Raw genomic sequence first — 22631 nt, forward strand, 5'->3', positions numbered from 1 at the left:
ATGGAGGGAAAATGCAGATTCCATAAAATACTTCTAGATTTTGGTTAACTGTAGCCATACCAGGGTCAGGGAAGAGCCCCAGGCACCATAATAGATATTTTACTGAGTGTACTGCAAGCAGCTTGGTAAAAACTCACTGTAAGTCTGATATTCTTATGATTCTCTTACAATCAATACGCTTTTGAAGAGAGATATAGCCACTATTATAACCTCCGGTCTGCCAGAAAACAACGCAACACTACATAAAAAACAACAATGAAAAACACAAGGGAAAAAAGACATATCGTATAAAACATTAACATGATTTTTAGAAGTTATGGGTTTTGGAAGCCACTTATTCAGACCCACTATATAGTCATTAGAGGTTGGTTTAGGAGCTGACATTTCTAAATTTAATATTATGTTAGCCATAGATGTTTAAAGATTTATGAGCAATTACTATCATAACTACAAAATGGCTCATTTCTTAATAGCTAAGAAGTACATGCTTCAAGGAACAAATACCTCCGGAGGAAGTTCTAGTTGTTTGGTATCCTCTCCCACCAGGACATGTGTCCCTACTCCCATGCTTTCCTCAGCTGTGTTTCCTCCAGCATGTATGTATTTCCTTTTCTGCCTCTCAGATTTTATCAGGATCCTGTTCACTGTGCACATAGCTGCCTCACGACAAAGTGCCATCAGATCAGCACCTACGTAACCTGGAGTCAGCCGTGCTAAATGATGAAATTCAAAGGATTCTGGGAGCTTAAGTTTTCGACACAAAGTCCGAAGAATTCTAGTCAAGGAGGGAGAAAAGGTACAACAAAAGAAAGATAAAGCTATGGCTTTTTTTTATTTCATATGAAACCAAACAACATTAATTTAAGGTCTCTTTTGGTTTATGGTAACTGAAGTGGTGCAGTGGGAACAGTTTTCACTCAACTAGGAAGTAAACAACACTGACACACACAAAACTATATTATGTTCTTAAAATTAAAACCACCAGCATCAACCAGGCAATGTGAGTCACTGAATTTATGATTCAAAATTGACAGAGTAGATCTCAGAGCTTACCAGAGACGTGCAAATGTTGTTCACTCATATAGTTAACCTCATGTTACTAACAACCTTAGTCTGCATTATCTGTTCCATCCCACTTTTATTTATTAATTGAAGAACATCCACAACAAACCATTCTACAAGGTGCAAATCAAATCGGACTGTGAGAGGAGCTCTCTCTTTTAATCTTGAGCACCTTTCCTCTACCATAGTCGCTGGAACATAATTTATTTCCTGCGTCAGTAAAATTTCCAATAAGCAACACACAGTTTATGTGTACACCTCGTGTGTTACTTCATCCTCATTCAGAAGCTGAACTTATACCTACCTATGCAATCAGTAATACAAAACAGCTCTACGTAACTGTCAGTGAAGTGCTATGCTTCACACTTTTTTTTTTAATGGGAATTTATTGATTTAATAATTACAGAGAGCACCAAAGACAGAATGTTAACTTCCTGAACAACAAAGAAGATACATTTAATCCAATCATCTATGCTGTTAAAGCACTTAAAAACCCATTAACGTAATAGTAAAAGCAGATTTGCACACAGGAAAGGAAGCCATCCCAAAATGTAGACACAGCTGCCAATACAAAGAGTAGATGCACACTTAATGCCTTCTGCACTTTTCATTCAGTGTGTGCTGATCTACAGGCAGGTACAGGCACAAACAGGAATAAACATAATAAAGTACTTTTCCTTAATTTTTATGTTAACTTACACATTATTTCCTTACTTATTAATTAATCAAAAAGAAGCTTAAATTTTATAAAACATACTTTTCTCTTGCTGCTTCATCTGGGATCCCTAAACAAATTTCTCGATCAAATCTCCCAGCTCGTCTCAGTGCAGGGTCCAGTGAGTCAGGCCTGTTAGTTGCTCCGATAACAAGGACCTGGGTAGCGGCATTCAAGTTGTTCAAGTCTAAAGGAAGGAAGGAAGGAAGTTAGTACACATACGCACTGTCTCAACTTCGTTCTGATATCTGCTGTGATTCAGTTTCTGCAGCTCAGAATAATACTCAGAGCAGTAGAGACAAACTAACCAACAGCCATACTAAATTGCTGTTCATCTTATTTCTACCACCTAGAACTGGTGTTTTGCATAATCAACCAAAAATAAGCAGTTCAAGTGACATTTGTCACATTTTCGCATTGTATCTGTTTATACAACAGATAGGCTTATATAATACTGCATGGACCACCGTGAAAATAAATTTATGGGGATGCTACTACATCATTAGAATCTTCCAATCCACCCCGAGGGTAAACTGTGTCAAAATGTGAAAAATTATTACCAGTATCATCACTAAAGTAACCACAAGTTACTACTGAAAGAAAGTAGACAGTGAACCTGATAATTACAAAGTTTAGCTTAGTACAGATGATGCCAAAACTGACCATCCATACAAGTTAGGAACTGAGCAACAATTCTCCGCTCCATATCCTTCGATGCAACTTCTCTTTTTGGGGTGATTGCATCAATCTCATCAATGAAAAGGACACATGGTGCACTGGACTAGGAACAAGAAATATGAATCAGTACAAAATCACGATGACAGAGTGTATTACAAGAGAGGAAGAATTTTTTCAGATTTTTTTTATATTTACTACTGTAAGTCTGCTGCAAAATCAACCTGTCCTGGAGCAATTTTGCTGTTCTTACTGACTACCTGGATTGCTGCCAGACCATGAAACTGTGCTGAACTGAGGCTATGAAATAATTATGCTGTGACTGTATATACTGTCTAAAATTTAAATGTCCCCATATGTTGCTTTTATATTTTCCATAAATATTCCATTGTAACTGGTTACTTGTTCTATTCCAAGAAGAAAAACAGACAAGAAAGCTCCGGTATTTTTCATTTGTTTGTTTTGTTAGTGACAGCAGAGCTGTGGAATTTCAAGAGCTAGTATCACTGACACAAAGAGACAAACAAAAAGAGCAGTGGCGATCATGAAAAAAGATCTCTCGTCTTTCAGATTACAACATGCCTGACAACGTTCAAAGAGTAGAAATGAGTAACTCCTATAGAGTCATAAAATTCTGTGTTCATAGAAAACCAACATAAATATAAAATAATAAATAGTGTAACTAAGAGACAAGTAGTGTTTAACTGACATAAGATGATTAATATCCGCAAAAAGCACTAGTAGTGCAAATGAATATTTAAGGAAAACACTAGAACATTTCAGGAAGGAAAAGGAGAAGAAGGAAAATAAAAGAAATATCTAAGGTAAGCACGTCAGGAAAAGTCCCATATGAGAAAAATAGTATTTTAAAACCCACTCATTCTGTGTTATCAGGCAGCATCTGCACCATCTAGCTGTCATTCACTTTTCCTCTATCTGATACAGGAAAAAAGTACAACTAAGATATAAAGATTCTACAGTACACGCATAAGGTACAGTAGAACTATGTCCTTTTTAATCCCACACACACCAACTTGGTACTAGCCACTTAAGTGAATGCAAAGGTTTGCAAGAAAGGGAACAGAATTAATTTTTAAACAGACTTTATGCAATACCTTTTTTAACTACACATAAAAAGATACGTAATTTCTGAAAACTCTGTGCAATTGTTTGATTTTATTCTAGATAACATCTTATCCAGGCTTTCTAAAAACTAAAATGTAGTATGAACCAGAAACATAATAGTTGTAAGAGCAGCACCATCAATCCTTTTGCCCTGTATAGCATCCTTTTATACAGGCACATACGCTGCACAGCCATACGCAGTTGTTGAGGGGAGTTGAAGAACAGAATAAAGCTGGAAAACCAGAACATTCTTTGAGGTCAGGAACAGAAAAATGTCCTCACAAGACAAAGCATTAGCCACATACTAAAAAAAAAGAAAAATCTTCATTTGTTCAAATTAAAATATCTCTTTCCTTCTTACTAAGTCTGAAAGTTGCACCACAGCAAGATTTGTAACTTGACTTTTACGATATTTGTCACAAATTTCTTACGTTATACCTAAAACCGAAAGTCTTAAATCCCTTGCATTCACTCAAATTCCATGCAAAACCAGCAACCCCCACCCTTGTTAACAAAAAGCCCATTAAACTGCTCTAATATGTTTTTTATTTTTATAAATCAAGCCAAGTAGTTCCAAACAGGTAAATAATTTATGTTGCTCCCTTTACATTGATACAGTGAACTATGTTTTGTCAAGACTTCAGAACAGTAATCTTTTGCTTTATGACAGCATGACACTCAGCACAATGAAATTCTGACCACAGAAGGGGAGACACTATGACTTGTGCACAGCAGTATAAATATTTCAATCACTAACATTCACTCAAATTCAAAGCACAGCAACAAAGTATGAATCTCTACAAAGAAAAGGACAAAAAATTGACAGCGTTATTTCCAATGGGCATCTCACCACAGCCTGCTCAAACAATTCTCTCAGTTTCTGCTCAGATTCCCCTGACACACCAGACACCATCTCCGTTGCTGCCACTTTCAGCATTGGGAGCGCAAGCTCCTGAAATAGAAAAGGAATGTTGTAAGATCCATCCAAAGGTTAGAAACGTTGGCTGTCCTAGAAGATACACATCTCCCAATGCAACATCTTTTACAACAAATATTACATAATCAAGACTAAAACTTAAAAGAGCTATTAAAATGATGAGTAGCATCCTCCAATTTAAAATGAGTCTGAGTTCAAGCGAACAGAAATGAATACAAAAGCCAGGTTTCTCTAATTCAGTTAGAGAATGACTTTGGACTTTCGTCACCATCCCAGTCCTTCTCAACACAGTTATTGCATTTCATGTTTGGGCTCCCTTCTTGAGAACACTGTCTACTGGCACCTGCAATAAAGCACTGTTTATTAGTGTGAAAGAGATCCCTCACCGGGTTTGGTTCCGTTAGACTTGCTCCAGAAATATCTGAGCAGGACTGTACAATAAGGTAAAGCCCACACTCAAAGTTTTCTGCTATGAAAAATAAATAAATAAAATTGTAACTTTGATAGACTGTAGCACAGTAGCACTACAGGTAGTTGCAGCTTATTTCAAGCTCTAGGAACTACATATTAAAAAAATCCTAATTCATATAAATCACAGCCACAAGAGGTACTCTTTGGGGCTTGAAAGAGATAATTTGCCTTAAATAGCACTACTGAAAATGTCTTATTTAAGAAAAATTATTTAAGAAGTAATCATGAAATTTATCTCAAGACTGAAAATTTTACACTTTTCCCAAATTTAGTACCCTTCCAGGACACAAATATGCACTGAAGCATTAAATATCACCGAGTCAGTCAATGGGTACCGTTTTACAGTATGGTACTAAAAACCAAACCCCCAAACTTTTCTATTAAAACATTCAAAACAATGCCAGAAAGATATAACCAACATTTAAGGAATAAACATTAGTATTTTCTTTCAAAGATAAAATCTGCACTACAAAAGTTCATAATTAACACGTGTCTAAATCTAATCTGTGACATTTAAAGAACAACTGTATTAAAGAAAAAGAAATGTCCATGATTACCACCAAATAGCCCTAAAAAGCCCCATGATTTATATCCAAAACGGGCACATAGTAGTACAGCAGCCTGACCACACACCAAACTATTAACACCAATAATGTCATATGCTATGAAATAATGAGTTTGACAGAGGCAAGGCAACATCCAGTTTTGGAATTCGGTAATCACTGTTTAACAGAGGTGACCCAATAGAATCACTGTAATGACTCATTAAAGATGGTAAGGTTGGGTCTAGACTTGAAGCAAAACACTCTGGTAAATTCAACCGTATGTATCTTCCGTTTATAGCTTTCTCTATGTCCATGCTTATATTTCTGTCCTGGGAATGTCTCAAACAATTAAGTCAAACATAACACCCTGTTACTATGTTCTCTCTTTATACATGAGGTTCTATCAAGTACAGATTCAGATGGATTTTAAAAGAAGGAAGTAATGACGAATACAGTTTAGACTAAGATACAAAGGAGAGAAAAGAGAAGCAGGAAAAGATTGAGTCTATTACCAAGGAGGATTTTTTTTCCCCTCTAAATGTAATTCAAAAAAAGAAGAAATTAAAATTAAAGCCATCTCACCCCAGCAATTGCTTGCGCAAGTAGCGTCTTTCCGCATCCTGGTGGTCCATGTAAAAGAAAACCACGAGGTGGTACCACACCTAAGTGCCTATAAACTTCAGGATGACGGACATGGATGAGCATCTTGCATATTTCCTGATAAGAACAGGAGAGACCTCAATATAAATTGCAGAAATTAGTGTTAAAGATTGCTAATATTATAAACAAAGCAAAATAAAGCAGGTTCTGTTTATTAGTATAATTTCAGTGGCTGCTTTCAGGAAGTTAAGAACTCAAAACTTTGTTGCTATTGGCTCAAGCAGCTATTGTCAGTGCCAGGCAGATGAACTCTGTCAGATTTCTTCTTGGTCAATTTTTATGCAACATTTTATGCAGTGCATTCTGTATCCCGCAAATCATAATTTTACTAACCTTTAAAGTTTCATCGTTGCCTCCTACATCCTCAAACTTCACTGAAGGACGGTAAAGCTCTGGTTGCTGACTTCTAACTGTTAAGGAGGAAAAGTCATGCAAATTTAGCCATGGCATAATAATAGTTGGTAAGATTGAACAAGAAAGAACTCAGCCTAAACAATTAGCCAAGTTCATGGAATAATGTTACTTTTTGACAGAAGATGCAGGACTGGAATATTTTTTTAGTATAACATTAAGGTTAATTTTCTTAACAAAATGCTTGAGGTTACACCTCTGCATCTCAGAAAACACTTCTCTGGTAATGGATTCCATGGTCACAGATCATCTCTTTCTTTGGAGTTGCATGCCAAAATAACTTCTCACCTTTCTCTTTAAGTAAGACAGAAGCAATTTCTCCATCTACATCTGGAAATTCTTCTTTTTTTCTTTTTGCTCTCTTATGCTTTGTCTTCTTTCTTTCACTCTCCAAGACAGAAAATTCTCTTGATTTCTAGAACAAAACCAGAATTATACATACAAAACCTTCCATGCCAGTGAATTTCTGCAAAGAGTTAAAAAAGAACAAAATGTGCAAATTTCTATGATGCCTAGCTTACTCACATTATAGGAAAACAAGCAAGGCAGGAATTTAGCCTTTTCTTTTTGGAGAATTTTTGTTTCTTTAGGATCTGCCTTTTTCTAAAGGATTAATTACACTGGTCACGTTTTTGCTAGAAGTACATACTTACAAGCAAAAAAGGCCAAACAATGCCTCCACCAAAAATCCCAAGCCACTAACCAAAATCAGACCCCAGTTACTTGTATACACCGTAGAGCATAGAATCATAGAATAGTTTGGGTTAGAAGGGACCTTAAAGATCATCCAGTGCCAACCCCCCCTGCCGTGGGAAGGGACACCTCCCACTAGATCAGGCTGCCCAAGGCCCCATCGAACCTGGCCTTGAATACCTCCAGGGATGCAGCAGCCACAACTTCCCTCAGCAACCCACTTTGGGAATGAATAAAACTGTATCTATGTATTTACTCCAACAGAAACAATTTGTATTACTAGTAACCTATTAGCAGCTGTAAGAAAATATTACAGGAGAAATGAAAGAAGAAGTTCAATGAAAGTTAGCTTTTGGGATTTTTTTTTTTACAGTACAGTATTGGAAACATTTTACAACTTCAAGATCTCTTTTTTATTCAATTTCTCTTATATAGAGAACACAACACTACTAGAATAATGGGATACTTTGTCAAATCTGCCTAAGATTTTGTCTAATCAGAAAGGTAGATGTAAAATGTCTTCCTTTACATAAAAAAAAGAGCATCCTGCCAAAACATCTGGCCAGCCAAACAACGCAAACGTTATCTCACATACATAAGTGGGAAGTTTTCAATAGCTGAACAAAGTTATTTTTTTCTAAATAAGAAAAAAAAAAGAGGTAGTGTCACAAAGTGAGCAATAAGTGTGGATGATGAGTAGAAACTATTTTTAACTGCTTTACTAATCAATGATATTTCCTTTCAACTTCCCCAACTCTTGTCCATCCAAAAAACTTCAGCTTTGCCCAGGATCACTAAGATTGCTGGCTAAAGGAGACAACATGCTGTGACCACAACAAGCCACCTCCTTCCTGACTGATTAGGCTGGTCCCTGGCAAGTGGAATAAATACCAGCTAAGTTCCACTTATCTTTCTCTCAATGTGGGCACTAACCTGGGTATCTCCCTAATACCGAGAACTACATGTTCCTAAAAAACTGTGAGGGAAATTCCTAATCTTGTGACTAATTACTTCCCATACAAACATGCCTGAAATGAACCAGAAGGTTCAAAAATCACTTCTGACACAGCAGAAAAATGGGCTAAGCCCTTTCTTCAGAAACAAAGCCAAAAACAGGGGCTTAAGCCAGTCCTTGTCTATTTAACATGTTCATCACCTTTAAACACAGCATGTGTATTTGTGATAAAAGTGATATATTTTAAAAATTCAGAAAGGCAAACAATCCTTCTGGTCTTAGTATCGACCAAAATAGCCCTTCAAATTACACAGGAAATTATATTCATATTTGCTACTTAAATCACATTGAGTTTGTAAAATGCAGTACCTCAGAAATCAGTTTCTTCTCTTCTCCTTCTCCATCCTCAGAAAGGTCAATGAAAAAGTCTTTTCCACATGGGGCTTTATCAATGAACCAGCCCCTGTCAGAGATTCGTGTTCCAACTTGTGCCTCTGGTGAGACAGTGCTTGTTTGAGGAGCTGTTTGCACAGGACAGGGGGTTTCCATTGGGTCATTTTTTGGAGTGGTTGCAACAGAATTGGCATTTCCTTTTTTGTATAAGCTCAGCAGGGAACTGTTCATGTGATTTGTAGACTGCAGATTCACGCGTGTTTAAAGAAAACATCCAAGTTATAACTTAAATTATTTATATTAAGAGACCAATAAAAACTTTCATAAACTTCAGTTAGCATCCTTGCTGGAGAAAGTAGTCCTGCATCTTTCAACCCACTCCTCTGCAAATCAAACGACTGTATACAAAACCACATCTAGCTGAAAAGGCAACAGCCTTTGTACGTAACAGTCAGATGTGTCAGTTCCTTCAATCATTTCATTCATTTGACAGCCAACTCTTTTGGGCCTCCCATGTGCTTTCATCAAAAGTGATTCCCCACAACAAGCTTTTTCTTTTTCTTAGAAAACAGCCTCCTTTTAGCTCTACAAATTCTTGACTGAAATTGCCAACTCTGGCAAGATTTCACCTCCATTTTTAAATTCTCTAAGCGCATTGCAATTTCACAGCACAGAATCAGGTGTTATGCAAATACAAACAATCATATTAAACCACAACTTACTAGATCTTCTGGATAGTCATCATCATCAGAGACATCTGTGGCACTTCCTTCAGTCCTTTACACAGAAAGAAGACAAAAACTATCAATGTATCAGAGCAGAACTGCAACTGCAACACCCACAAAACAGAACAAATGCAATTTCCTCAACATGGTTCCCCACAATCATGATCTGTAGCCTAAGAGTGGGAAAAACTCCTGACTAGCACGTTCAAAATTTATTAATATGAAGAGTTAAAAAATGCATCCTTTCCAAGATTGTGATGAGTTGAATCAATGCGGCAACCTGGCTGAAAGGCAGTCCGAAAAAACATGCAATGTCACATCAATCTGATTCAGTTCACCAAGAGATCACACAATCACCAATGCTGGCACAAGGGAACTGGTAGCAAATCAATGCTGAACTAGACTAGTCCTTCTGACAACAATGTCCTAATTTCCCACAAGACCCTTAATATCCATCACAGGCTAGAGAAAGTAGAAGGGTCTGTAAGACTCTGCACAGCGTGAGGAGTTGGGAAATCTTATTTCCAGTTTCATACTCCATGGTGAATACTCAGATCTGAACAGCCAGTCTGGTAGCCTTACCTCTCAAATCCAGCTAATAACTCTCACACCAGGAAAGATTAAGAATAAAACAAAACAAAGGAAGTGAAACACATAACGACTGAGGCCTTATGTGGAAATCTACCTAGGAAGCCCCAAGGATATCCACTAATTCAAGGCTACATCTTCCCATAACAAAGAAATCATGATTGACTTTAGTACCTGTTTTTCTGCAGTAAAAAAATAAATGCTTCTATTAACCACAGGCAACTTCTGATGAAGACAAGCCTACAGAAAGTCAAGGCTATCTAAATCAAGGCTAATCTGTAACCTTTTAACTACTAGAATTATATGATATGAATACAGAAAACTTAAAAATGTTAAACACTAATGTCATTATTAAAAGTAATATAACGGAAAAATTCTTCTCACTCCTCATTTTTGTCTTGTTGTCTTGCTCTTTTTGCCACATGTTCAGCCTCTAAAACTGCTAAATCCTCTTCTTCTTTTTCATTACTGATTATTCCAAACACTGAAATAAAAATAGTTTAAAATGTGTTAAGAAAACAGCCAAAGCATAATCAGATAATTTGGTGTCTTGGACATAATAGTAACAGAAGTACCTTTTTCAACTTGTATTCTAAAAGCATTTCTTTTTCTTCGTCCATATTCTGCACTGAAAAACAAACAAGCCCCCTAGACACGTTACACCAACACAAGTTCTTACAAAACCCAACTTTGTGAAAATCTGATTGTTTTTTCTTAAGCCTGGAAAGTTTAATCCCTGGAATGAAACTAACCTACTAAAAGATACTGGTCCCTAAAGGGATGTTCAGTAAAAATTATCAAGGTCCTTCTTAACTGTAGATACAGAGAAGCAGCAATGTACAAATGAGCACACTGGACTATTTCACAAGTCTACTGATTTTTTAATTTTAATTCAAACAAGAACACATGGACACACAACTACGGTCTAGAAAGAACAGTCCAGTGAGGAATAACTATGATAATTAATAACAGTCACTATGAGAAAATCACATCAAATGAGCATCCTCAAATGCAAACAAAAATCATCAAAATTTTATCTTCACTTACTGCAGGTATATTTTATTTGCCTTAGCTGACAGAGGAAAATCAAAACAACCCCCCTAAGCATCCTAAGCAAGGGTTTTGGCTCCCTATCTCTGAGAAGACACAAATAAATATAATAGAAATGCAAACTCAAATGAATATACTTCTCCACCTCTATTAACCCCTGCACGGATCAATGATCTGCTTAAATACAACCTTGCTCCCCACCTAGAAAAGTGTAACATCCTAAAAGTAATGTGGCAAGACTGATTGTCCTGCTGAGCAACTGAGCAAGATTTAATGTCTTATTGAATCCTTTATCTCCCACATCTGCCTGCACTGAAGTGTTATTTTCCCTCACACACAAAACCTAAACTGCAACTGGATCTTGCAATGCTGCCAATGCATTAATGAAATATATGTTATTAGACACAGTAGCAGAGGAAAGCACTGGAGTGGAAATCAACCTGAACAACTGAAGTTAACAAAAAGAAAATTAATATTTTGATTTAAAATACACAAATGCAAAATAACAAGACAATATATTCAATTTGTCGAATGCAGAATGCAAGAATACAAATCTTTGCTCACCTGTATGTTTTCTGCAAATCAGATGCTAGAATTCCAATGTCAACATACTGACCACATTTACTACTTGCAAGATACTGAAATGAAGAATTTTGAGCAGCAAATAAAATTGTTGTCAATAATTTCATCAGAATAGTGAGTTCAAATATGCCCATTTCAAACTGTACCCTTCCTAGAAGTCAAAATGAAAATCAGAAACAGTTTTGAACTGCCTTGGAACACACTAGACAGTATTTCCTAATGAACTGTTTGTGAAGACAAGGCTAACTGGCTGGTACATTTTCCAGGGAAAAGGAGCATGGGGTCTTCTGGTGCTTTTGGCTTGGGCTGGTGCAACTCCCTTGTTTCTATTTAGTAATAAAAATTACATTCTAATCCATATGCCACTTTATTATCACTGCTTCTAAAATTTTCAGTTTCTTTCAGTTAACCTCCTTCTGGTTTATACCTCCCACCTTAAAAATAAGACAATCTACATCAATATGGGTAATGTCATGAAAAGAACTTTTATCTTTGCAAGTTGTTTCAAAGAATAGTATAGACCAACCCATTTTCAAAGCACAAATTATGAATGAATGAGAAAATGTACTACATTGCAGGTATAACTGATCTCCATTTGCTTCCTTTCCCCACTCTCCAAATCAACTGTAATGGTAAATGCTTTCTTAAAAAAGGAAACAGAGAATCTCCCCCTAACAGGTATGGTATCACAAATGTGACAGCAATGAGAATTTAAAAAAAACTCTTTTAATTAATAATTTGATTCCAAACAATCCAATTGCTTAAAAACAAATACAAAATTATTTTTAAATTCATATTACTCATAGATAGCTACTGAGGGCGAGAGAGGGGGAGAGAGACAGTAATTGAGAGGGCGAGAGGCAGGTGAAGGGAGGAGCAGAAGGAGAGGGAGAAATAGAAAGGGAGAAGGGAGGGGGGCCAGAGGGGGAATGGCGGGAAGAGAGGGGGAAGAGAGGGGGAGAGAAGAAGGGAGGAAGGGAGGGAGAGATGGGGGAGAGAGGGAGGGGAAGGGAGATAAAAAAGTGACAGATAGGGAGAGAGGAAGAGAAACAGGAGAGAGAGGGAGGGAAGGAGAGAGAAACAGAAGGAGAAAGAAAGAAGAGAAGGAGGGGAAGAGGGAAGGGGAGAAACAGGGAAAAATAAAGAAGGAATAGAGGAGGAAAGAGAGGAAGGGAGGAAGGAACAGAAGAAGAGAAAGGGAAGGAGAAGGGAGAGAGGGATAGAAAAGGAGGAATAGGGAGGGAGGGAAACAGAAGGGGAGAGGGAGAGAGGAACAGAAGGAGAGAGGAACAAAAGGAGAGAGGAACAAAAGGAGAGAGGAACAAAAGGAGAGAGGAACAAAAGGAGAGAGGAACAAAAGGAGAGAGGAACAAAAGGAGAGAGGAACAAAAGGAGAGAGGAACAAAAGGAGAGAGGAACAAAAGGAGAGAGGGAGAGAGAAAGAAGTGAGGGAGAAACAGAGGGGGAGAGAGGGAGACAGAAAAGGAAAGAGAGTGAGAGAGGTGAAGAGAAATAGAGGGAGAGTGAAATGGTGATTTATAAATGGTGGGATGGAACATCAACTGTGATGTGTTAGAAACAAGATTAACAACTAACATAACTACAACAACCCTTATCTTCTTGTCCCCGGAGTCGTTAAGATTGACCACTCAGATATGGCCACACCTTAACGACTCTGAGCTGATCTGATTTCATTCCCCCTGGATATGCAATGAGGTTCCGAGAACAAACATAACTGTCATTTTGGGGAAAGGTATGAATTTGAAAAAAATTCTGTGTATAAATTTTCTGTGAAATCACTGCTCGGCAGAAGCACTCTAAGGACAAATCCCGAGTCTTCTCCAGCGCTGAAAAAAGAGTACCTGCCTTAATGGGTAAATGAAACTGTTGAGCGTAAGTTTCTTTGTTTCAAAAGGGATAAAAAGGGAAGGAGAGGAAGGGAGGAAGGTACAGAAGGAGAAAAAGAGAAGAAGAGAGGAGGAAGGAACAGAGAAAGGGAGAAGGAAAGAGAGAAAGAGGGAGGGAAGACTAGGAAGAGAGGGTGTTCGCCCGCGCCGCTGCCCGGGCGGTACCTGCTTCACGCGCTGCTTCAGCCGCGGGTCCACGAAGCGCCCCTGCCGGCTCCGCATGGCGGCCGCGCGCCCCGGCCCAGGCGCCCCGGCCGAGGTCCCCCCGTCGGTGCGGGCTGCCCGGCGCTCTGCCTGCGCGGGACGGCCGGCGGCGCCCGGGCGGGCAACGCGCGCAGGCGGCTCGGGGGCGCCCCCACCGTGCCAGGGCCCCTGGCGGCTCCGCCCCCGTTGCCGCGCGGACTCCATCTCCCAGCGTACGGCGCGCGGGCGGCGCGCGGCGCCATGGAGTCCGTGGTCTTCATCTTCTCCCTCATCGACTGCTGCGCCCTCATCTTCCTCTCCGTCTATTTCGTATCCTTCTCCTCGGCGCAATGAGGCGCACGGCGGGGAAGGGCTGCGGCTGCTCCCGGAATGTCCGGGCGCGCTGAGGCGCAGCCGGAGGCGGGAGAGCGGGGCTGGGTGAGGGCGAGGGCCTGCGCGGGACCAGGGCTGGGGCCATCCCCCCTCTCTCCCCCCCCCCTTCCCCCCCCCACCGGCTCCCCCCCTCCCTCTCTCCCCCCCCCCCGGCTCCCTTTCCACCCCGGCTCCCTCCCTCCCTCTCTTTCCCTCCGGCTCTCTCCCCACCCCGCTTCCCTCCCTCCCCCCGTCCCTCTCCCCCCCCGCCCCGATCTCCAGCCTCCCTCTCCCCGAGGGCAGCTGGCAGGGTCTCTCCCGGTAGGTGGGAGCCCCCCTGCTGCAGGGGAATGGCAAGTGATTCAGGACCCGAAATCCGATCACTTCTTTCTAGGGCTGGAGCACGGGCCCGCAGGCTGCCAGGGCGTGAGTGGCCGCTGCTGAGGTTAACGCACAGTGTCTCGGCAGAAGTAGCATGTGCTTGGCATTAGTGTGGAGGTAGGGGCATTGAAGCGTGCTTGACACCCTCAGGAATTACATGGTCCAAAAAAGTTCTAGCCAGTCTTTTAATTGTAAGGATCCCTTATTCTATGTTAGATACGAGCTGGGAGACCAGTTCCTCGAGAAATTGTATCTGTGTGTTCTCTGATACAAAGCTGCCTGCAGTCTTTGCTCTCTGGCCTGGTTAGAATGTAAATGCACTGATTTGGCTTTCTGTCTTTCCAAATAAAATAATTGGGGCTTATACGCTTTAAGATTCTGATGCTATTTCAGAATCTACCCAGTTCTCCTAACAGAGAAAAAGCACAGAGCCACTTGAAAAATTTAATCCTAGAAGGATAAGTTACTTGTCAATAAATGAAAAGACTTTACCTATTTTTTAGGGAAAGAAAGAAGCCTCGTGCTTTTTTCATATTCTTGAAGAAAAAGAATGTGAGCTTTACAGGATGTGGCATGATGGTGTGCATGCATGCATCTGAAGCCTTTTTTGAGATGACTTTTCTGCGTGAACTCTTTGTATTCCAATTGCTGAAAGTTCATTTCATAATGATGTTACCTTCTTATTTCGTAGAAAAGCAGGAGTTAATCCAATGTCGCTGTAAATGTAAAGAAGGTAGATCTACTTCTTAAAACCAGCAGTATTTGGCTTTACTGTGGGGAGACTTTAAAAAGTATATTAATATTCTTTTCCTTTTAAGTTCTGCTTTCAACTGTTGTAGTGATAGTTCTGATACTAAAAATATTGTCTGCCTCCCTGGTCTAAGTGTTGAATTGAACTTTGGCACTTGTGCAATGATTGCTGTTGGAAAAAACACCATAAAATCACTTGGCCTAATGATAAAATGTGGCCCAACTTTATACCTAAAGTAGGAATGAGTTCTAACTAGTTGAAATATGCCTTTGGCAGGTCAGCTGTAGAACAAGACAGTCCATGCTGAGAGCAGAGTGTTGTCCCCAGCTTATTGGATAAAAATAAAGCTTTTGTCTGTTCTGAATTACCACATAGTTTTTCCTTATCTTGGATCTCAGATAATTACACTATCAGATTTGGAATGCGACTACATTAACGCTAGATCGTGCTGCTCAAAACTCAATAAAGTAAATAATTCTTCTTTGCCTTTAATGTGGTTTAAGAAAGCAGTCCTTCATCTAGCATAACAAAAACCAGGGGTTATTATAACGCATACCTGAAGACCGTTCTTTGGCAAGATTTTGCATGTATCTTTTATTTCAGTCTGCTTGTCCTTTTCAGATGCCCATCTTTCAGCAAATTCAGTCACAAAAGGCTGTTTTACTGACCTGTGGTGCTCTGAGGTGGGCCACTATTCTGAATTTGGGAACTGAGACTTAATTCTTGACAGACCTCAGGAGTTCTGTGGTTTTGTTCTTGTAGGTGTGCCACACCAAGGCTGTCTACTTGTGACTGAACTCTGAGATCTATATAGCAACTCTTGATACTGCTATATCATTTATAACCTCTTTTGAACTGTAGAGAGTTTTACCATGATGAGAAAAAGTACCATTTTAACCAAATCTGCTTAAAACGGATTTCATTAAATCCATGTGCCCTTCCCACATGGGTGATCACTTTGATTTAAAGGTATTTTCTTTCTTAAGAGAATACTAGAGGACACTGTCAAGTCAAGAATTATCAAGGGCTGACTCAATTTAACTATGCCAGTTTTCATACTGATCAACTTTCCTGTCTGTTTCAAGCCAAGTGTTTTTGTATTGTCTGTCTGTGCAGATTTTAATTGTCTGTTTCTCTCATTCCTAAATCCAGTTCTCTGCAGTGATTCCAAATGAGCACTGTATACTTTCTTAACTTGCTGCTGCTGCGAGTTAAGAATTTTTTTAGTACTTGGATAAAGTACATCTGTTATGTCTAAGGTCTTGATTTCTGTTTTACTTACATGGAATCTGTCTGATGTTATTAATTTCCCCATGTTGTGATGAAACTGCATACTTCTGCCATGAGTTTTGTTGTGAGTTTTACATGATTAGAGTTAGAGGATAACTCCGTATAGATCTCTTTTTCAGAAAGGAATTTACATTTGTGTGTATAACACTTTTCTTTTCTTCCCTTTTTACAGTGGGTGGTCCCTGAGGTGATTGGCCACGCTGTTGTAACTGTATTAATGCTTATTTCATTGCACTGGTTCATCTTTCTCCTTAATTTGCCAGTAGCAACATGGAATATATATAGGTAAGTACAAAGGGGGGGGGGGGGAGTGTGTACTTTTTTTTTTTTTCCACTGTTACTAGTTTAACTTTATGTGAAGTATGAACATAAATAATATGTCCTGATGAGATGTTTCAGTTGTGTTCTTGAGCTTTAACAGTCTTTGTGGATCTAACTAACACGAAACTCTCCTCTCCTTGCAATCAAAATTATGAGAAACAAAACAGCCCAAAGGATACAAAACTTTTGGCCTTTCCTTGCATTATCTGTAGTGCCCAGGAATCTTGATTTGTGAGTCATTCTCAAGTTTGTAGAAAATAATGGCATGTTAATTGGGATTATAAAGTAGTACTGCAAACATAGTTGGTTTTTTTTTCCCCTGCTGTGCCTATGTTCGGCAGCATTATCGGTGTAAGAGTACTTAGGTCAGCATGGCTGATGGTTGTAAAAACATCAAGCACACTGCTTGATTTACTGTCTTGTCTCCTCCCTCATTAGCATTGGTTTTGGTCCTCTATCTTGCTTCTTTGTATTTGGAAGGGTTTGTAGACTTTGTCTTATGACAACTGCTTTGAAGTTGTTTAGTTATCTGTAGGAGTTTCCACGTGGCAGCATTGGGACTGTCAGTTCAAAACTGTTTTTTATTTTATATCATTTGATGTGCAGAGAATTCAACCTTTGGCAGGTGTTATGCTAATGAAAACTGCGTGTGGATTTGTTGCGTATTATTTCTAATCACTGCAATACAGGAAGTCCAAAAGACAAAACGTTTAAGATATGAAAAACTGGCTCTAATTCTTGTTTGCCTGAACCTCCTAGGGCTAATTATTTGCAGGGATGGGTTGAGTTGCTGGTAGAATTAAACAAGGGGTTTCATAGCTCTTATTAAAAACAAGTTGAGGATCCCTTTACTGATAACCTCGTTCTTGGGCAAAATTACCATTTCTTACTCTGGTTTTCTACAAAATGCTTAGCAAAGCCTTCAAATGTTTCTAAGCTGGAGTAACAAAAGACAATGTAACTTGTATCTTTAATAAACAAACGTTGCCTAAATGCGCACAGGGGAATAGTTTTGTTTGGCCACACCCAGGCAGATCTGCATTATACACTGTTGCACAAAATGACCCATTTTCCTTTGGTGTCTGCTGGCAAGTGTGGACTTTGCATTTCGTATTTCATTTAGGCTGGGCTTTTTCTGCAGAGACACCCAGGAAATATTTTGCTTTGAAGCTTTTCTGTATTGGTTACCCATTGGCTGATGGGTTAATTAATTGGTTAATGTTTAAAGTAGCTGCTTGCTTTCTCTTCTAAACCTAGTCTGAGAGAATTTTAAAAGATACAATTATTTCTGTTTCCACACTTCAGTCAGTAAGCTTAGACTGTTATTTTGAATTGACAGCTCTCATTTTACGTTTGTCATACATGGGGTATTTATTCTGAATATCCTGAAATCCAGGATAATTTCCTCAATTTTAGGTGAGCAGTGTAGGTAATAAACGAACATGACAGTATAGTACTTTGCCTGTCCTGCCACAAGAAGTCAAAACGTTAAGCCTGTATTGCTAATCCTGCCTTCTTTCTGAGGATCAAGGGGGCTCACTCACATAAATAGCCTGGACTATTCCATGGATAGTGAGAGTTAGTCTGCAAAAGCAACTGTGTTGTTTAGCATTATAAAGGAAATCTGATGATTTGGGGTTGAAGTTACATTTGACTCAGTGTTCAATAGACAAAAGGTATGGTAGTCAGAAAACCAGTGGACTGTAAAGTAGTTTGAATACACTGAAGAGGGCAGAAGGTATCAATTACTAAACCAGGATTAAGTGGGAGCAGATGAAGTATGAACCCATTATCATGAGCTACCAACTTCCATCATCAGCTGAATGTGTTTAAATCTTCTTCCTATTGTAATATCTCAACAACCAATTTCTGGAATAAATGTTGTTGCACATGAATTCAGAAAGCTTTGAGATTATCATTCTACTCCAAGATGAATATAGAAATCAACATAATTGAACATTAACATAAGTAGTAAAAGAAAGCAGCCAATGGGTAACCAATACAAGAACGCTTCAAAGCAAAGTATTTCCTGGGTGTCTCTGCAGAAAGCCTAGCTTAAGTGAAACACTAAATGCAAACTCCAGACTTGCCAGCAGATACCAAAGGGGGAAATGCAGGTCATGGAGTAAGAAAATAAATGTCTTTAAAATACAGTGAAAATTCTGACCAGGACTTCTACATCCCTTACAAAATTGTGTGATCCTAGAGGGAAACATCCTGTGGCAGCAGCTTGCACTGAGTAGAGATAATGTGTGGTTTTCCTGCAGAAGTTTTTTGTTTAGAGGATGACAGCTGGCTTGAGTTGTTTGTCAGCATCTAGCACGTTGTGTCCAAGACTACAGTTCTTTAGATGTATAATATAAGCTGTACTTGCTTGTGGGTCTCTTGGAAAAACTACCTCCCAATTTCTTCAAGCTTTAATTAAGTTGCATCATTTAAGTGTTATCATTCTCTCAAAAAGCAAAATTAATAAATAATACCTTTATGGCAGTTCTCTCCTAGAGATATAATAAAACTGTGCACTCTAGGATAAATTGGCACAGGAAACTTGCTGTCTTCATTTTATTGCAATAAAAGAATTACATTTCCAGAAAATAATTTGTGTTACAATACTAAAAATAGAAGTTGTTAAACCTTTAAATTTAGAGGATACTTTCAAAATGTAGTTATTTCACATGAAGTATTTTAATGGGACATAACTGTCTTCATTATTAAACAGATACGCTGCAGTGCTTTTTAACGCCTCTAAACAATAAAGACAAACATTGTGGTCTTAACTATTTTTTTTTTTTTGTCTGTTGCTGCTGCTAGAAAACATCTGTGTTCCCTGTTCCCTTTCTTTCCCTCCTATTATTGAAGTGAATGTTGTAAGAGGTGGGCTTCTCCTTTTGGAGTAGAAGTATATAAAGAAAATCAAAAAGTGTTCTGTTCTGAGACTATGCTTTTGCTCCAGGCGTAAGATGGGGAGTTAAAATTCCAGTGTAGAAAGGGTATTAATCCAGGATAGGAGAGCCTGTGTGACATTTAAGTGAAATAATCGTACTATTCTAGACTGAGCTCAGCTGGAGCGACAACTTCATGTGCTTGCATTCATTGTCTTGAGAAAAGCTTATAACAAAAGATCGTGCTGCTTGTTGAATTGTCACAGGGCATAAACATTTGTTTTCCTAGGTTTATTCTTACTCTTGCTTATGCTTCACTCAACTTTTGTTATTCTATGGGTTCAGACAGCAGTACTTCTTCAGTTTTGCCCAGCCCTTGCCCTGTCAGCTTCAGTGTCCACTGAGGTTGTGACAAAGATGAGAATAACATCCTTTGTTTTGTCTTAAGCTGTATCATTCTGACCACTGGAGTTTAATTATCTGCTTGGGGTTGTTTTGTAAACAAATCTCTAATTCTTAGCAAAATTAATTCATTTCCAGCCACTTTCATCTAATTTGTCTTTGCAGTGTGGGTGGATGTTTCTTTCATAACACCAAGTAACCATGAAAGCAATTAAAATGAATTGGAATTGGCTGTTACCTGGAAACTTTTCCATTTACATGTGAGAAGCTGGGCTGATGCTTTCAGTGCTCCTTGTCCTCTTGTTCTTTGTTTGTGGGTTGTAGTGGTGCAAAACTCGTGGGATTCTTTACCTGGTGTGCAAGCCAGTAACACAAAGTCAAGGTATTGTGTTTTATTCCAGTTTGCGCAGTTGGGGTGTTTGCTGAGTAATCTTGCAAAACTAGCACACCTCAAGAAAATGTCACATGGTAATTTACGTATTCTTCACTTACAAGCCTCTGCTTGTAATGACATCAGATTTACATTTTGTGGTTATCCATCTTATCTGTGTCTTACTGGCCATTTCAGTCCTCACTCGCCATGTAAATTAGCTCTGCATGCCCTCTAGTGTCCAGGTTGTTGGTTGGAGGGTTTCTTGGGTCACTGGTCAGTGTGGCAGTTGCAATGCCCCTTGCCAAAATTATCTTTGTCCAGTTCCTTCAAAAATTCTGCTGAGTTCATGTTAGCTGGCGAGCCATCAGCTTGGAACCCTGCCGAGACAATGGTCTTCCTTTTAGACAGGTCTCTTGATTAAAGGACTTCCACTTTCTTTTCATTTGCCATACACAAAGGAAGCTTAATTACATTCCACAAGTCATTAACAGATGCTAACCTAACTTAGAGACTTTACAGCAGCATTTTCTGGTTCCTATTTTCAAATGCATTTTTATGTTTGATCTCTTCTATCAGTGGCAGAGGTACACGTGATATCCTGAAACTGAAATGAATTAAAGAGGTGCTCCCTTATGTTGGATTGTGAAAAAGCTCTGGAGATGAAAGTCCTTTCTGTGCAAGCTCTCCCCCTCCCTCACGTTTTGATGACTACACTTCTGTTGTTTTTTTTTTTCCTCTTTCAACTTCCAGGTACATTATGGTGCCAAGTGGAAACATGGGGGTGTTTGATCCCACAGAGATCCATAACCGAGGACAATTGAAATCGCACATGAAGGAAGCCATGGTTAAACTAGGCTTTCATCTGCTCTGTTTCTTCATGTACCTTTACAGGTTAGTTCTGAAAATTGCTCCCAAGGAACAAAGAAATTGTCTGCCAGCTATTTTTATCTCCTCTATTCTGCTAATGTAAATGCTGGTATTCCTAAGTGTCTTATCTTTTTGCATCATGCTAAGCCCCAGTAATATATTTTGACAGCTATCTCCAGGCTCATTATATGCCTTCATTCTTTCTGATAAAACATTGTTTGGAAATGCAGAGTACTCTGTAATCTCAAACCCACTATAAGTTTGATAGTGTAGAAATAACAAATGTCCTATTTAGAATAGAAATGATCTTGAGGACTAAGTTTATTTTACAGGTTCTGTTTTAGAAAATAAAGGTGATCTGGTTAAATTACAAATGGATGAGTTTTGTGATGGGGCCACTATCTACAAGGTGGAAGAACTGCTGTTCTTCTACTGCAGTATTACGGCTGCAATCCTTGTCTTCGTAAGCAAAGGACATAACATAGCTGCCTGGATTTTCTATTTCAGAACTGAGTGTAGTTCTCTCATCAAAGTGACAGCTGTTCCTGTTTGCACGTGCTTCAGTAATCCACTGGTGTCATGTTTTCTGTTTTGTCACAGTATGATTCTGGCTTTGATAAATGATTGAGAAGTTGAAAAAAGAACTGTTAGCTGCCAAATTGGGTCATCACTCCAGTGACTGGTTGTGGAGCCACACCTTCCGAACAAACCTAGCTCAGTGTCGTCATGCAGTATATTTTTCCTCTTTGGACAAGAAATATTTTTCTGTATTTTTAACATAAAATATTTTCAAAATACATTGGATTTGTGTAGCAGTTGTTTTTGTTCCTTTACAAGGCAAACTGCTGGAGCTGCTGATTCTCCAAGATGAAATCCTTGCTCACAGAACTGATCTGATAGGCATTAAATGGTAAAAAGGGAAACTCACTTCAGCAGCATGGGCTGAAATAGAGTGGGTAGGGGTGCAGGGGTGGTTCCTGAACAAATTTAAGTGCAGCTCTGATGTCTGCTTCTTACTGAGAGGTGTCAGGATATGCCTCTGGCTGTCAAGCTGTCCTAAGAGAGCCTAGTTTGAAGCAGCACTTGGAATGTAGATTTCAAAGTAGAACAGTAGCACAGCTTGTATCTCTGTGTCAGTGTTTTCTCCAGCTGAAAAGCAAAGGAATAAAAGTCATGCTTTTCTCCCTTTCCACTCCTCTCTATGAAGTTTTGTGTTTGGATGGATGAAGGTCCCTTTGGTGAAAGTGACACTTGAGTTAGAATGAAAAACAGATAAATAAGAAACATGATAGATACTTGCTTTTTCTCTTCATCT

General features: G+C 39.0%; 2 protein-coding genes across 5 annotated transcripts in view; one reads left to right on the forward strand and one right to left on the reverse strand.

The window, feature by feature from the left end:
• The window catches only part of NVL (nuclear VCP like), a 46389-nt gene extending 32642 nt beyond the window's left edge, over positions 1-13747 (reverse strand). For all 3 annotated transcript variants that reach the window (XR_011337051.1, XR_011337050.1, XM_069852722.1), the window contains exons 1-13: positions 13660-13747; positions 11570-11643; positions 10531-10583; positions 10340-10439; positions 9365-9419; positions 8619-8885; positions 6890-7016; positions 6524-6600; positions 6113-6247; positions 4428-4529; positions 2441-2558; positions 1820-1964; positions 505-775 (exon numbers count right to left, since the gene is read on the reverse strand). Coding sequence is in view for 1 of the 3 variants with exons in the window: in XM_069852722.1 (XP_069708823.1) it covers positions 505-775; positions 1820-1964; positions 2441-2558; positions 4428-4529; positions 6113-6247; positions 6524-6600; positions 6890-7016; positions 8619-8885; positions 9365-9419; positions 10340-10439; positions 10531-10583; positions 11570-11643; positions 13660-13716 (1581 nt within the window). In the remaining 2 variants the exon portion in view is untranslated. The remainder of the gene's footprint in view (positions 1-504; positions 776-1819; positions 1965-2440; positions 2559-4427; positions 4530-6112; positions 6248-6523; positions 6601-6889; positions 7017-8618; positions 8886-9364; positions 9420-10339; positions 10440-10530; positions 10584-11569; positions 11644-13659) is intronic.
• Positions 13748-13878: 131 nt separating this feature from the next.
• CNIH4 (cornichon family member 4) lies at positions 13879-22115 on the forward strand. 2 transcript variants are annotated; one of them, XM_069852758.1, is made up of 5 exons: positions 13879-14007; positions 15580-15648; positions 16644-16756; positions 21200-21340; positions 21917-22115. In XM_069852758.1, exons 1-5 carry the CDS (start codon positions 13939-13941, stop codon positions 21942-21944), a joined length of 420 nt encoding a protein of 139 aa, XP_069708859.1. In that variant the 5' UTR covers positions 13879-13938; the 3' UTR covers positions 21945-22115. The 2 variants fall into 2 exon arrangements, with proteins under 2 accessions (XP_069708859.1, XP_069708860.1); XM_069852759.1 differs by lacking the exon at positions 15580-15648 and adding an exon at positions 14654-14733 and having other exon boundaries at positions 13900-14007.
• The last annotated feature ends 516 nt before the right edge of the window (positions 22116-22631 follow it).

The sequence above is a fragment of the Phaenicophaeus curvirostris genome, chromosome 2, assembly GCF_032191515.1.
Source record: "Phaenicophaeus curvirostris isolate KB17595 chromosome 2, BPBGC_Pcur_1.0, whole genome shotgun sequence".
Lineage (NCBI taxonomy): Eukaryota > Metazoa > Chordata > Aves > Cuculiformes > Cuculidae > Phaenicophaeus > Phaenicophaeus curvirostris.